This window comes from Conger conger, chromosome 3 (genome assembly GCF_963514075.1).
Source record: "Conger conger chromosome 3, fConCon1.1, whole genome shotgun sequence".
NCBI classification, from domain to species: domain Eukaryota; kingdom Metazoa; phylum Chordata; class Actinopteri; order Anguilliformes; family Congridae; genus Conger; species Conger conger.
Window position 1 is genome coordinate 60,513,525 of NC_083762.1, and position 14,402 is coordinate 60,527,926.

At 40.8% G+C, this 14,402-nt stretch overlaps 1 protein-coding gene across 1 annotated transcript in view; it reads left to right on the top strand.

The window, feature by feature from the left end:
• The window catches only part of gtdc1 (glycosyltransferase-like domain containing 1), a 65,218-nt gene that overhangs the window by 25,380 nt on the left and 25,436 nt on the right, over nucleotides 1–14,402 (top strand). Inside the window, 1 exon segment of the mRNA XM_061236136.1 lies at nucleotides 8,535–8,861. Coding sequence (XP_061092120.1) covers nucleotides 8,535–8,861 — 327 coding nt within the window.

Consider the following 14,402-nt stretch of genomic DNA (forward strand, 5'->3'; position numbering starts at 1 on the left):
GACCAGCGAGGCCCTCAAATGACTGAGTTAATATTGGAATGTTTCCGTAACCATGGCAGCTGCCAGGAAATCACGCTGAAAACCTTTTCTGTAAGAAACACAGAGGTACTGCAAGGTACTTTATGCATTTGATATTAATTTTTTTGTTGAATAATTTAGTAAATCAAGAGCTGGAGAATACTACTGGGTTTTCTTTTTCGTGTGAAGGCAGTTTGGGGCGGGGGGGTGGTTATAACGAGAGAGGAACCTCATGAAAGAAATAAGCAGGAGAGAAAGTAGCCGAGGATTGTTGAAAGTTTCTTTTTTTTCTTCCTTTCTTTTTTTCAGATATTGGCTATTTGAAACATTTCTCTCCTCAGTAAGAAGCGTTCTTTGGCAGTGTCTCTGTGGCATGTGAATAAATTAGCGGGAGACAACGACAGTTGGAAGTTGGGAGTTTGAAACCGCAGCCTTATTTGTTGAGTACATCAGGGTAGAATTCTGAAAATGTCCTGCCGTACCAAATACTCTCCATGTGTCGCCAGATATAATGTTTTTCAACTGGGAAATTAATAACACTCTTTAGAAACAAAACAAGCGTCCCAATTTCTACAGCGTAAACCTGTGAATAATTAATGCTGCTCATTTCTTTTTGAATACTTTAGCCCCTGAATCGGCAGCCTTTTATTGGTATCCTGTAAAAATGTTTTCGAAAACTGAAAAAAGGCCCTTTAAAGCTGAAATGCATTGAGGACTCTTTGAAAAGTTTAAGTCCTGGTCTCTGTTTACTCCAAGCTCCCCATCCTCAAATGACCTGCACATGCGCTCTGATTACTCGACGGCCCGTAACCACGGCGACTTGATCGAGAGGAAGCTCTCCCACGTTTTAATCAGACTGCTGTGATTTACAGTAAGCGCTTTGGCTGGAAGTAATGAAAACAGCTGTCAGTTACCTTTTCAGTTATTTGTTTGCTGGTTTGTGTCCGTTGCTTCCTGTTACTCTGCCATTTCAAAGAGTTCCTCCTCTTCCCCACTGTTTGTGTGGGAGACTAAAGGTATGTAAATAAATGGCAACAAAGACTTTGGAAAGGTATCCCCTACAAACTTACTATACTCTTCTCCTGCACCAGGATTAACAGTGATGGAGTCCATATGGTCTTGGGTAGTTTTGAGAAATGGACGTAATCAATTGGGGATGAATTAAGGATCAAAAACTGTTTCGCGTAAAGAATACAAACAATTATTCATCTGCAACTGGAATGGAGTAAGGTATCGCATCCAAACGGTGTTTACAAACCCTGTTTCCCTTTGATCGAGTCTAGTTCTGTTCTTCTGTGCTCCCCTATACAGGTTATTATAGCCCTATACTTGACTTGCCCACATGTTTCAGAGTTATAACATCTCTGCAGATACAGAGCAAGCCTGGTCTCTGTTGCAGGATTTAGATGGAATACTGTTGTCAGCTAGTTATTTGTATCTGAATGGAATCTCTGATGCATTCTGTCTCTGCAAGACTGACAATAACCACACACTAATCTTTTACAAACAGTTGTGAGTTTATTACGATTCAGCGCAGTGCAATTTCAGTTCTGGTTTTAATAAAAACTCCCAAAAAACTTGGTGTGAAAATGTCTCTGAAGCCTTTTGCAAACGCTGCGTAACCAACTTTGCGGGTGTTTTCTAGAAAGACTTCTAGAAAACCGCATCACTGTTCAAATGCAGCATGCACATTGTCTTTTACACAAGCCTCAACAAACCGAACAAACATTGTTTCTACTCCCAGCGAAGAGCCTGAACCTTTCATTCATTTAGAATTTTAGATTTACTGAGGAACTGAGTAATCAGATGTGATTTAGTCAGTGGCATTCTGCTTATGAAACACGCCAAGACTATTTGCTGACTCCGTGCCCTATAAATAATGCCTTTAGTTTCGTATCCTGATGTTGGAATCGCTGGACCAGTGTTATGGAAAATCCTTTTCTGCTTGAGGGGCCTGTTCAGTGCATGTGAAGTTTGTTTATTTGTTTGTTTGTTGCGGATTGTAGCACTTTGGTCGACTAGCTGCTTTCATTTGTGTGCACATGATGATGATGATGATGATGATGATGATGATGATGTAACAGGATGTGACAGCAGCAGGATGCAAAACTATAACAATGACACAATTATCAAGGACAGCCTCAGTGTTTGACATGTAGGCTAGGATTCAATCAAAATTTGGTTTGAAGTTTGACTAGCAAAAGCAACATTTCTTTTATCCCGTACAAATAGTTTGGTGAGTTCGGCAATCACCGAAAACCAACTGGGCAGACTGAGTTTGTGAAGAAGTGCAGCGTTTGCATTTGCTTTGTAAACGGTGAAACTTAAGGCCAATTGTTGATTGAATACAGGCCTTATTTGTATGTGTTTTAGCCAAAAGTGGAAAAGTAAAACTCAGCATTTTGTGGTCACTTTCACTGCCTCGGAGATTGACTCCGTGTTCCTGCTTACATCTTCAAAGTTTCTCTCCAGACGGCCTAAAATCAATGCGATTTTTTGATTGCTCGAGACGTGCATGATTATTACCAATAAAGGGAATTGCATTACATGATTCTTTTTTTTTTTTTTGCTTTTAAATTTGTGTTTAATCAAATTAAAGATAAAGTCATCAGTGAAATTGCCGTTGATTTATAAACAAGATAATTGGAGGCTTTCCTCCTAAGTACTTTTGCTGGTGCTGAGAGTTTAGTTTTATTGCTTAGTCAAACCAGTTTTAAAATTGCCTATTGAATGGAATTCTCCCATGACCTGCCAGATGCTACCATCATTAATACCTTTTCACAAGAACTCCCCCATCCCCCCCCTTCCCCATCCACTTCTTAAGTAGAGTAGAGCTTGGCAGGGCAGAAGTGTTTGCAGAACACGTAGTTTATCACTCTCAATATTACTAGGCCTTTTACAAATTTAGTTTTGTGAGTTCAGAATCTTCAAATGTATTTTTAACAGTTTGCATAATTGTGCATCAAGAGGTCTTACTGGGGCTTGTGTTGTTTGTTCATTCAGGCTATCAATTAATTGCATCCAACTTTTACCAACCCAGAACTGTACAATATAACCCAGCACATAGGCAATCACATGTATTGGCAGAGAGCTGTATGGTCTTTAGTGTACGAGATGGATAATTGGAACATTATTCCCTTAATCATTTGTCCCAGCAAGAAAAATGTAGGGCCTAAGTAAAGCCTTTCAGTCCAAGTCTTATGTCTCACTTGATTTTAAACCTCTTGCATTAAAATTCTGTCATTTGAGATGTGCATATTTAGCTGACCTGAGTCAAATATGTAATTGTTTTGGATACAAATACTTTTCTACGCTTTACTGAGCTTGTCTGGTTAATGGAACAAGAATTCTTCTTGTCCTCTTGGTTGGCTCAGTGGCACCAGGCAAGATCACTCGAGCCCAGAAAATTTGAATCCAAAACAACCAAGTATCTGACCCTGGTCTGACATGTAGTCACTTCTCAACATGATAAAAAGGTATCCTTGCATCAGATTTTATTTCCCTTTCGTTGCGTTTCCTCTGGGGGCTGGTCTGTGGTTGCATCTGCTCTTTCGCCTGTGACTGCCCCCGTGGCCCTGTTAATGTTGAGCTAAGCGCAGGTTAGCTGTAGCACAGGTTAGCTGTAGCACCGGCTGTGTATTCCTGTGCAGATCGCTCTCTTTGTGAAACGTGTATAGCTGTTATGCTGTTATAGTTTTATTCTGCCAATCATGTAACTGAAAGGACAGATTCCAAAGTGGCACATTACAGTTACTTAGCTGACGCTTTTATCCGAAGCAACTTACAGCTGATTTAGACTAAGCAGGGGACAATCCCCCCCGGAGCAATGTGGGGTTAAGGGCCTTGCTCAAGGGCCCAACATCTGCATGGATCTTACTATGGCTACACAGGGGCTTGAACTACCAACTTTCCAGGTCTCAGTCATGTATTTTAGCCTCTTCGCTACTGGCTGCCCCACCTGACATCACATTTATTAGTTTAGCGCCTTTTTCTTTTTATAATTTCACGTAGCATCTGCTGCTTTCATGGGCTACATGTTTACTTCTCTGTGTAGAAGCTAGAATAATACTCCACGCCTGGTACCCACACGTTTACCTAGGGTCTCTTATGAGTTTTAAGGATTCCACATGCAACTCCTTGGCAGACAGTTCCATAATCTCTGCCCCCGGCTATTGCATTATGTTAAATGAAGTTGCCGGTTTGGGTCCCAGGCATTGGCAGTGCGTACAGTCCCAGTAATGGCAAAGCCCCGCTATAGTGCTTCAGTTGCATTGTACAGGAAGCCGAAGATTCAGATTCACAAGCGCATTTGTTAAAAGGAAGCCTTGGGCAATGTTTTCTAGAAATTATTAGCAGTTTGCCCTATGATTATTATTTAGCACCCACATCTAATTGGAGCTTGAAATTCATTGTAAGCGTTTGGGGGGATAGGGGAAAAAACATTGATAATCACTTTGAAATTGAGTTTGAGAAAACGCTTAGTTAGCCATGCCAAGCTGAAGTCAATGGCATTCACAGGGGGTTATTTATAAATACTTGGTACATCCAACCAACCAAACCAATCCCCTTGGGGCGGTTACCTCATTGAACAAGCAAAAAGTTATTATGTAGCGTATACTGTGATGTAGCAAAAATAAAGCCCCATTTTGAATACACATGCTCACAGGCTTTATCGGTGAAGTTCTACACTGGACTGATATTTTCACCCCTTCCAATAAATGACAATGCAAAAAAATTCAAATCCATCCCACTCTATATTAGATGGGCACTTTGTGTACAGTTCTGTTTTTGTTCTGTTCTGTTATAGGAATAATAGGAATGGGTAAGCGAGCTTGACTACTACTACTAGTTGAGCACCGCTGGTGCCAATGCTCTGTATGTGGTATGAGAGAGGAAACCGATTAGCTACTCTAGACTTTGGTTCTATTGACCATCTGTATAGATATATATTGCTTTGACAGTGCAATTTGTGCAATATGCCTTATTGAGCTTAGCTCTCCTTGTATTTTCTGTTTTAACTCCTACAATTTTGGTCCCATTGAAAGAATAAATAATTGGAAGGAATTTGTAATTGAACAAATGTAAATATGAGAAAAATGTCTGTTTGGTATATTGCCCAAAGCCCCCAGCCCAATCTAATGTTTTTGCATTCTTCTCATGTAGTCATTTTTCACTGAGGATCTTTTGTTCAAAGGGCATTTTCCAGGTCCAATTTAGAAATTTGTATGGTTGTGTTTTTCTGAAAAGAAACTTAGTCTATTTTTGTGTGTAGGATGACCTGTTGATGTCTTGACCACACATGTGGTTGCCAACAAGCTTCATCTGAGTTTTCAGTAAACATAATTGTTTGCATTTATGCTAAAAAGTTCATTTTGTTCAGCCCATCATGGCTTCCGTAAACATCACTATCCATCAGCGCGAGCACTAAAGTAAAAGATGGTTTGTTTTCACACTTAAAGGAGACATGAAATAGTGCCCTTAACTTAATCACTACCTTGTTTTACTGCATTTGCATACATTTGCATATTAATTGGACTTCAGATTAAAATTGGTTTGGTAATTTTAATTAAGTGTTCACAAAGGTACATGATTAGAACTGTTTAAAATACAGACATAACTTGAAGCGAAGGCTTTGGTGCTGTTTTTCTTGGTGTGTGGGGGGAGGGGGGGGGGGAGGTGTTGGGTTGAAGGAGGGGGGGATTAGTTACAGGGAATGTCTGTTTTATGATAGTAATTTTTAATCTTTAGTAGATTATGCTGCCAAACAGACTGGGGGTGGGGTATCAAATTTGTTCTTGTCTTTAAAGATTCATTTCACATTTGCGCTGATTTGCAGTACTTGACGCAATTCTTCTGTTGTGCTTTCCTGATTGTAAATGAAGCATTTCAGCTGTAACTACGGAGAAGGGAATTTTGATGTAACACTCAAAGCAGCCAAATTATGTAAATGCATTTATGAGTTCATAATAAAATATTTACATCTTTATCAGCAAGATTGGAAAAGTATGACAACATCTCACTTCTGTAGTTGGCCTTACTTCCTTACTTCATCAGGAACCATGTGAAGACTTAAGTAAGCGGGCATCTCTAAGCGATAAAACATCTCTAAAATGATTCCTGCTGTCCAATTAACCGAGGATTGGGAGGAGAAAGGTGTTGCACTCTGCCCTAAACTCCCTTGATAAAATGGAAGCCGTTCAGGGGTAGTTGGGCTAGGCTGTTCTTCTCGTACAAAATTACACACTGTTTATGCGAACACAAATAGCACACTATGTCATAGAGAGACTAAAGACCAAGTTTCTGATGCAATTACAGTGAAGTCAAGCTACCATGATGGAGACTCCGAGGGAAACATAATATTACTATAGCATTTCTTTGGTGTGGTTTTGGAGTTTTCTGAGAAACATTTGGAAGTGTTTTTCTCATAAAATACTTAACTATTAGAGAGTTAGGATACAGTTTCCCTGTATGACTTTCTGTTCTCATTCCCCCTAAAGGGGGTTTTCATTTTTTTGTGCAAAGTCCGCAACACTTTTTTGTTTATTCTTTAGTTTAAAAAAAGCTTTCATGGTGCTGTGCGAGAGATGAGGAACAGTCGTATTGCCTTAAATGAGATTTTAATCGATCCCGTTAGCTTCCCGAACATTACGGCTGAATAGATGGCGCCTGCAGTACTGCATGCTCGACATTACGGTGGCAGATGTTGCCGCGGGGGGCTCACGCCAACAGCTTGTCTTCAGAACTTTGTTCCGTGCGGTTCTCCATGTTACTTACTGCACTGTGCGCTCTGAGACCCACAGGTCTGGTCAGAGTTACAGAGAAATAATTTTGTGCTCACTGTAGACTGCTGAGAATCGGAGTTACCTGGAACAGTCCTGTTACACTAGCATATCAGTACCTGGGACAGTCCTGTTAAACTAGCATGTCAGTACCCGGGACAGTCCTGTTACACTAGCATGTCAGTACCTGGGACAGTCCTGTTACACTAGCATGTCAGTACCTGGGACAGTCTTGTTACACTAGCATGTCAGTAACTGGGACAGTCCTGTTACACTAGCATGTCAGTACCTGGGACAGTCCTGTTACACTGCCATGTCAGTATCTGGGACAGTCCTGTTACACTAGCATGTCAGTACCTGGGACAGTCCTGTTAAACTAGCATGTCAGTACCTGGGACAGTCCTGTTACACTACTATGTCAGTACCTGGAACAGTCCTGTTATACTAGCATGTCAGTACCTGTGAGAGTCCTGTTACACTACCATGTCAGTACAGACCAAAAAAGCCCTTCTTACTAAATTCCTTTTTATGACCCATAATGCAACGAGTGCCTCTGAAGATTCTGGTGTTTGCATCAACCCTGGTGTTAATTGTTAAGTGTACACATAGGCTCGATTGAATCATTCCTCCAGTGAGGTAAAGCACTACCTAAAGCCCAGAGACCATAGACCACAGTTTTATACTGCCGATCGCTGTTTTATGTTGTTAATTTGGCGGAAATAGACTGATATAAATGTGTGCCCCACTGATAGGTCAACGGCCACCAATCTGACAATGACCCACGCCCCTTTTCAGATCCTACATTCTTTTCAAAAGCCTTGTTTGAGGAGCGACATCAGTTCCTTTTTTTTATTCTTTATTCCCTCCTCCATTCCTCTCTTAAATTGCAGTTTCTTAAATTACTAAGCCATCCTAATAGATACAACCTGTTCTGGCTCTTAGCGGGCTTTCTCCGTGAAGCGGAGCGAACATCTTCGCTTGCTCTCTGCGAGGAAGGGGGATAAAAGCTATCTGCGGTGTTCGACGCCACAGAATCGAGATCGCTCTCGGTCATAAATTCATCTGGCCTTCAACGCCAACTTCGGTGCCAGCACTTCAAATGTGGTTTCTATTCCTTTGACTTTGACATCAGAGTCTTTCCATCCTCACTCTTTCTTACTTTCCCTCCCCCCCTCCACCAAAAAGAAAATAAGCTGACAAAAGGCTGTACAAAAGCATTACGATATTCCTGCTTTTTGCTCTCCTGTTGCGTTTCGCCATTAAATATCCATCACGCTGATAAAACGTGGAGCTGGCATCGCGTGGGAACGTTATAAAAATGTCACTGTGTAGATTTGCCATTTTATTCCATTGTGATTTACCTCACAATAACAAAGTGAAAAATGTGACAACAGAAAGATACATTTGGAAATTGGTTGAAAGTGAAACCGTCGTGGCAAATAAGCCGGCTTGAATCACTACGGTGAGGGGAAAAGGACTCTCTTGCTGAGTTGAGGTGATGGCATGAAGCTACATTGAAACTATGGTTGTTGCACTGTTAAGACAAAAAATACGAAATAGCATGAAAGATAAAATGCCACGTCAATCCCACTATGATAATTATTATCTGTAAATGAATCTGAATGTGCTTATAACATGTCTAAGACTGCTTGTGTTTGCTCTTCTGGTACAAGGAGAGGTTGTGTGCTGTTTTGGTGGAGAATTTGCTTTTTATGGGACTAAATGGCTTTTTCTCAGGTTTTTACCACCACACAAGCAAGAGGCATGCACTGGAGAAAGGGGAGACTCCCTGGCCCTACAGAACCAGGCCAGTCCACAAAGCCACACTGTGGTGACACCGCAGCCGACCCCAAAACACCTCTCGGATCCTCCTGCAGGAACCCAGGAGGAGACCCCTGACCTGAGCCAGCAGGGGGGGTCGGAGAAGTATGGAGACCCTGGGGAAGGGAGCCCCGACCAAAGGGACGATGAGGAGCTTGCCCAACTGACACCCTGTGAAGTGGAAAAGGACGGTGATGGAGGCCCTGGCCAAAGACCACTGCACATCGTCTGGCCCCACCGGTGGTAAGGGATTTTTAAAGCATTACATCAAAAATAAAATATTCATAAATAAGTAATCGATAAATGTACAGTGCAATTTAGATAACAAATTACAATATAATACAATATTGGAATATAATAACAATGCATAAACATAACATACAATAAAGTAAAATCATATAATTAAAGCTATTTGTCCAAATATAAGAGTGTCAATTGTCAATGAAAAAAAATTACAGATTTAAGATGTGCTTGTATTACTCTACTGCCTGTACATTTCTGCAAGATTACACCATAGAGTTATCTCATTTAAACAGTGTGGGTCTCCATGAACCAAAATATCATATAAAGCATCTTGCATGTAATCAGTGACACACTGCTCTGCACCAATCACTGGGGTTTCGATTGGATCAGATAAGAGAGCAATTGATGGTTTCACCCATTTTGATCCAGTCTTGCTTTCCCTTCAATATTCTGAAGTCACAATTTGAGTGGCATATTTACGCCATTATGTCTTGAATTCATAACCTTTCTTTATTTTATTTTCAGTGACTGCCAAACTTAGGTCCCGGCAGCACAAAGGGTGGATAAAAGCAATGCTGTTTTTTAGTATGCATTACTCAACACTAAAGGAAAAACCACCCTGCAGTTGGACTATATTTGGGTTTACTGAACTAAAATCACGCATGGAACGTAAGCCTTTTTGCTTCTTAATGGAAGTTGTCAAAACATGGCCACCTCACACTTCGGCCATTGGAAATGCTTGGCTAAACACATTTGGCTGCTTCCCTCCCAGATAATTTACCATTAATTAAGGGTAAACTCGTTGGAAGTGTGAGAAATGTAAAAAATATGAGGGTGTAAAAAAAAAAAAAACTGAGGCAAACTTTCTAGGAAACGAGGAAACTTTGTTTTAAAATGTGGACAGTGAATGGATGAATTAATCAGCTGAGTTTCCAAACTTTTGGAGCATAATAAGAATCTTATGAAGCCTGAAGAAGGGTGTTTCTAAAAAGTCTCAGTTCCCCATCTGGGGCAAAGAGGCACTTGGCATCTGTACGCTCCAACTTTCTTCACTTTTCTGCCAAAAAGCTATTGACGGAATATCTGCCCCCTCAGCAAAAAACACATTATTTTCCTGTTAGTCCAGACTCTACAAGACGCAAGACACAGATCCCCCACAAAGCTTGCCGAAGGGTGTCTGAACTCAGTCAATCAACATGAACTTTCTTTACTGTCCTTCTCAGAGTGCATGATGGGAAAAATAACACTTTTAACAAAGAGTACATGAAATGGAATGTAATAGTATATTATGATGAAATGCAAAAAAAAAAAAACAATCTGTAAAATCAATTGAATGTATAGATGTACCCACCTACAGTATGTTTAAAATGAATGCTTTATGGCAAGACAGTGCACTAAATGTTGCACTAACAGGCTTGCCTGGCCTTTATTTGGCATACAATTAATAGAGAATGCAAGTATTGTTTGACATTTCAGTTTCAGACAGTTTTTGAAATTGACATTATTTTGGTTTGCTGGAGGTGGGTAAATAATAACATAATGGGAGGGTCTGCAGAGTGCCGGAATCTTCCACCCATTATCTCCAGTCTTCTCTCCCACCTGCTCAAATATCAGTAACCAAAAAAAACATACATTTTGTAATCTCCTGCAAAAGAAAGATGGATTATCACTATATATTATAACATCCTCATTCTCGTGAAACTTTGGTCTTATTCGCTGGTAAATTAGGATTTAAAGAGGTGAAACGGGCTGATAATCTCCTCACGGGGCAGCGCTTGCATTTTGATCTGTTTTTTTTCCTCTCCCCTCTTCTTTTACGTGATTATTTCTTTAGGTTCGCTAATCTGCATGTGGCCTGATTAGAGGTCGGCTTCATCCTCAACAGATTAAAAAAAGCAGGGGAGGGAGGGGGGGTTGAGTAGGCCTATAGGGCTGTCCTTTGGGGGGGGGGGGGGTGTTTACAGGTGAAAATGCGTGCCTGTACCACACCGCCGTGGGGCAAATCGCCTTTGCCGAGGATTTCAGTCTGGGCGCATTAAAGCTCGTGGAAACCCGCTGCCCGCTGATGGAGAGCAGCTGCCTGCAAACGGGATTTTCCTCTTCCTCTGCAATATCGCTAAATAAATACAACAAACCAACAAACACAAAATGGATCCCTAAAACGGAGAAAGAAAATGAAGTAACCGGCAGTGACGGGAATTCGCCCTGAGTGCGCGCCCGTGTTTCCCATATGGTGTCCGCCTCGGTAATTCACCCCCTGCCCTCCGTAGTAACTGCTCCCCAGCCGGAAATGTGACAACCCGTTCCGAGGGGCTGGTTCCCGAGGACGCGCTTTAGGCATGTTTGGGATTAATTCCATACTCCCCTGGAATGCGGGGACTCCATTCCCGTTTAGCACTCGTAGTTTAAAAATGCGCTTGTTTAGGTGGTTACTGTTAGAGGGCCTGCTCTGACCTCTGGGTTCAACACCCAGATGGGTCAAACAAAAGGGTTTAAAATGGTGTCTGCTCCAGGAATTGCAGAGTAAACTGGGTGGTTTTGATAAAAAGGCCCTGTGATAGTCTCGTCCTGTGCTGGGGTGCGTCGTCCTGCATTAAACCTCTGAAATCAGAAATCGCTCAAGCTTAAAGTCGGCTTATTTTTTATTAAAGATAATGTATTTTTTATTGAAGATATTCATAAATTTATAACACGTCAAGTACAGACGCATTTCGCATTTCACTCTGCATTGGTATAATGCGATCTATGGATGAACTTGTGAACATGTAGTATTTTATTCATATTTCTTCAAATAACACGCGGTTAGTTTAGCTCTTGAAACGGCACTAAATTACACTAAACTTTTTTTTTGCTGGTTTTGCATGGTAAAACATGGAAGTTACAGGAGGGAACTAATTTTGAAATTACACACAAGTACAGGTGTCTCACAGTCTTTCAGAGGGGACAATGAAGCCACACACTTGTGAAATTTCCAAAATCTTAATTCACATTACAGTCCACTGTACCCCTCCATGACTTCTTGGGCACCTGTTCCTTTCGTCTCCAGATACCAGGCTGATACGGAGAATACTGGATTAGGACTAATCCGCATTTGTTCAAATGCGTACAGTACATCCGCATTGACCTGCATTTGAACATGTCGTAACCCCTCCATATGGCTTATGCATTATATTTTGAGTATCTGATAAAAACATGTCAGATGGTACAGATGTATTAATGTCTATCCCACTGGATTAGCGTCTTGTTTTGTGTTGTATGTAAAATGGCTGTCAGTTTTCTGTCTGTGATGTAAACGTAAGGCATGTATGGCTTTTAAGATTCCGGTTTTCCTTTCTCAGTTTGTTTGTCATGGATTCATCAGTACACTGCTTAATAGTTCCTGTCAGAGCTTGATCTTCCTATAAAACAAAAGGTATGATAAGGAAGTCCTGTTTTAAGCAGCATGTAAAGCATTGTTCACAGTTTTGAAATGTTACACTACCACCCCACACTGCTTGGCAAAAATGCAATTTGTGGTGTGTGTATGTAGGGAATGTATAAACAAATGTTGAGTTTTACATTTTGTAACACCCATGTGTTCCAAAATATTTTATGCTGATGCTATCATCTAGCATAAGACATTACACTGCATACCGTGAATACGTCAGTGATACGGAACAGGGATATTATCATCTTATGATAACATTTGAGAACCTGTACTGATGCGCTTAGAGATTTGTAGGCAGAGACAGGGGGAAGGAGGCTGACAGGTCAACATCATGCGTGATGAGCGCTCCCTGTAACATATTCAACACCAGCAGGACCCCTCGCCCCAACGCTGAGAGCGCTTCAGCGTTCACATGGTGAGCAGCAATTTTAAGCAAGGAGGGAAAACCAACTCCTACTCCAACCAATACTGCTGTGAGCCTGTAGTCATATGTCACTCCTAGCCTGAAGACGAGGCCGCAGTTGCAAGGTAAAAACGGCCCCCAGGAAGAAAAATTAAAAAGGGAATCACACGTTATGGTAACTTTAAAGACATTCAGACACTGTCATGGATGGTAATCTGTAGCTAGGCCTGACATGGATAAATGACTGGAAATGTGGTGGAAGGTCCCCCCATGTTTGTTTTGCCACCCGTATATTACAAAATAAGGAGCTGTTGTTGCTAAAGCAGTGGCATCTTAAAAAAGGTTGTAAAGATAGAACCGGGAGTTTTAATGCTTTCAAACAGTTATCCTGTTACCATAGTGTGATGTAAAATTGCACAGAGAAAAATGAATGAATGCCAAAAAACCTACACCGACCTAGCCCAGGGGTTCAAGGAGGTCTTGGAACAGAAGCAGGAGGGGTGAGGTGCTACAACCAGGTGTCTGAAACTCCCAATATGAGTACAGGCATCTTTGTACATAAATGCCCAGGATTTCATGTTTATGTCTCTAATACCGTGTCCTGAACTTCCCTCAACCCCACTATTGACTTTTTTCTCCAGTCTGACAACTCAGGTTCAGGGTACGTTCTTGAGCCTTGACCAGCAGGTCATCTCATGATGGGGTGGCTTGTCTGTAGGGGTTTCCTGGGAAGTTTCACGGAAGTTTATTTCACTGCCGGGATGTTCAATCGTAACAGCAGTAACTTTAACGTTAACCTTGGCCAGTGAGTAGCAGTATTGACTGTTTTTGACATCATCATTCTGCATATTTTAGTATTCATTAAGTGTTGCTAGATGTGTGGATCTTAAGAGAACCCTCTTTTTAATCTGAGATATATAGCTACTATGCAAGACAGCGATCCATCAGATGTATGCATATTTTTATCAGTTAGAGCTTCACGTTATTTGGCCTTCTTAGCAAAGTGAATCTGTATTGGTGGATGTAAAACCGTTAGAAGTCTGACATGTAAATGATTGGTTGATCAGTCCAGCCAAAAAATAAAAATAAAAAAAGAAATCACTGAATTTTATTTTTCTTCTAAACCTTGAAATATTTCTCAGTATAACATGTCTCCGTATCATATGGAAAGCAAAACTGCCTGTTGAAAGATGGATGTTTTTTAATACAGCACCTTTAGCAACTGAATTCATACTGTAATATAACTTTGTTTAGTCATACTGAATATCAAGTTGTTACGCGTTTTGATCTGGATTTTTAATGTCCTCTTATACAAATGCTAATATGAACAGCACTATCAACCAGTCTGTAATTTTCTTTCAACTGTAAACAGGCGAAGCATTCCCCTGCTATTTTGGACTTTCCTTATTAGACCCAATAGCCATTTCCCAGGGTTTTAAGTGTCCTTTTAATTAGGTGTCTATATTTCTGTATCTCGTTAATTCATTTATTTTATATTGTACTTTATAGTAAATAGTGTTTGAATTTTAAAACGCACCTCTTGGGTGCGACATAAAGGAGAATTTTTAATCACGGATTTCGAAATGAAAGGATCTTGTGTTTGGCTGTAAAAAAAAGAAAATAAAGAAAATCTAATGAGTTTTCAGGTTCTTATGCAGATGTGCGTTTCTAATAGTTGTTTTATTTCAACGTATCTGTGCCCGTCACCACG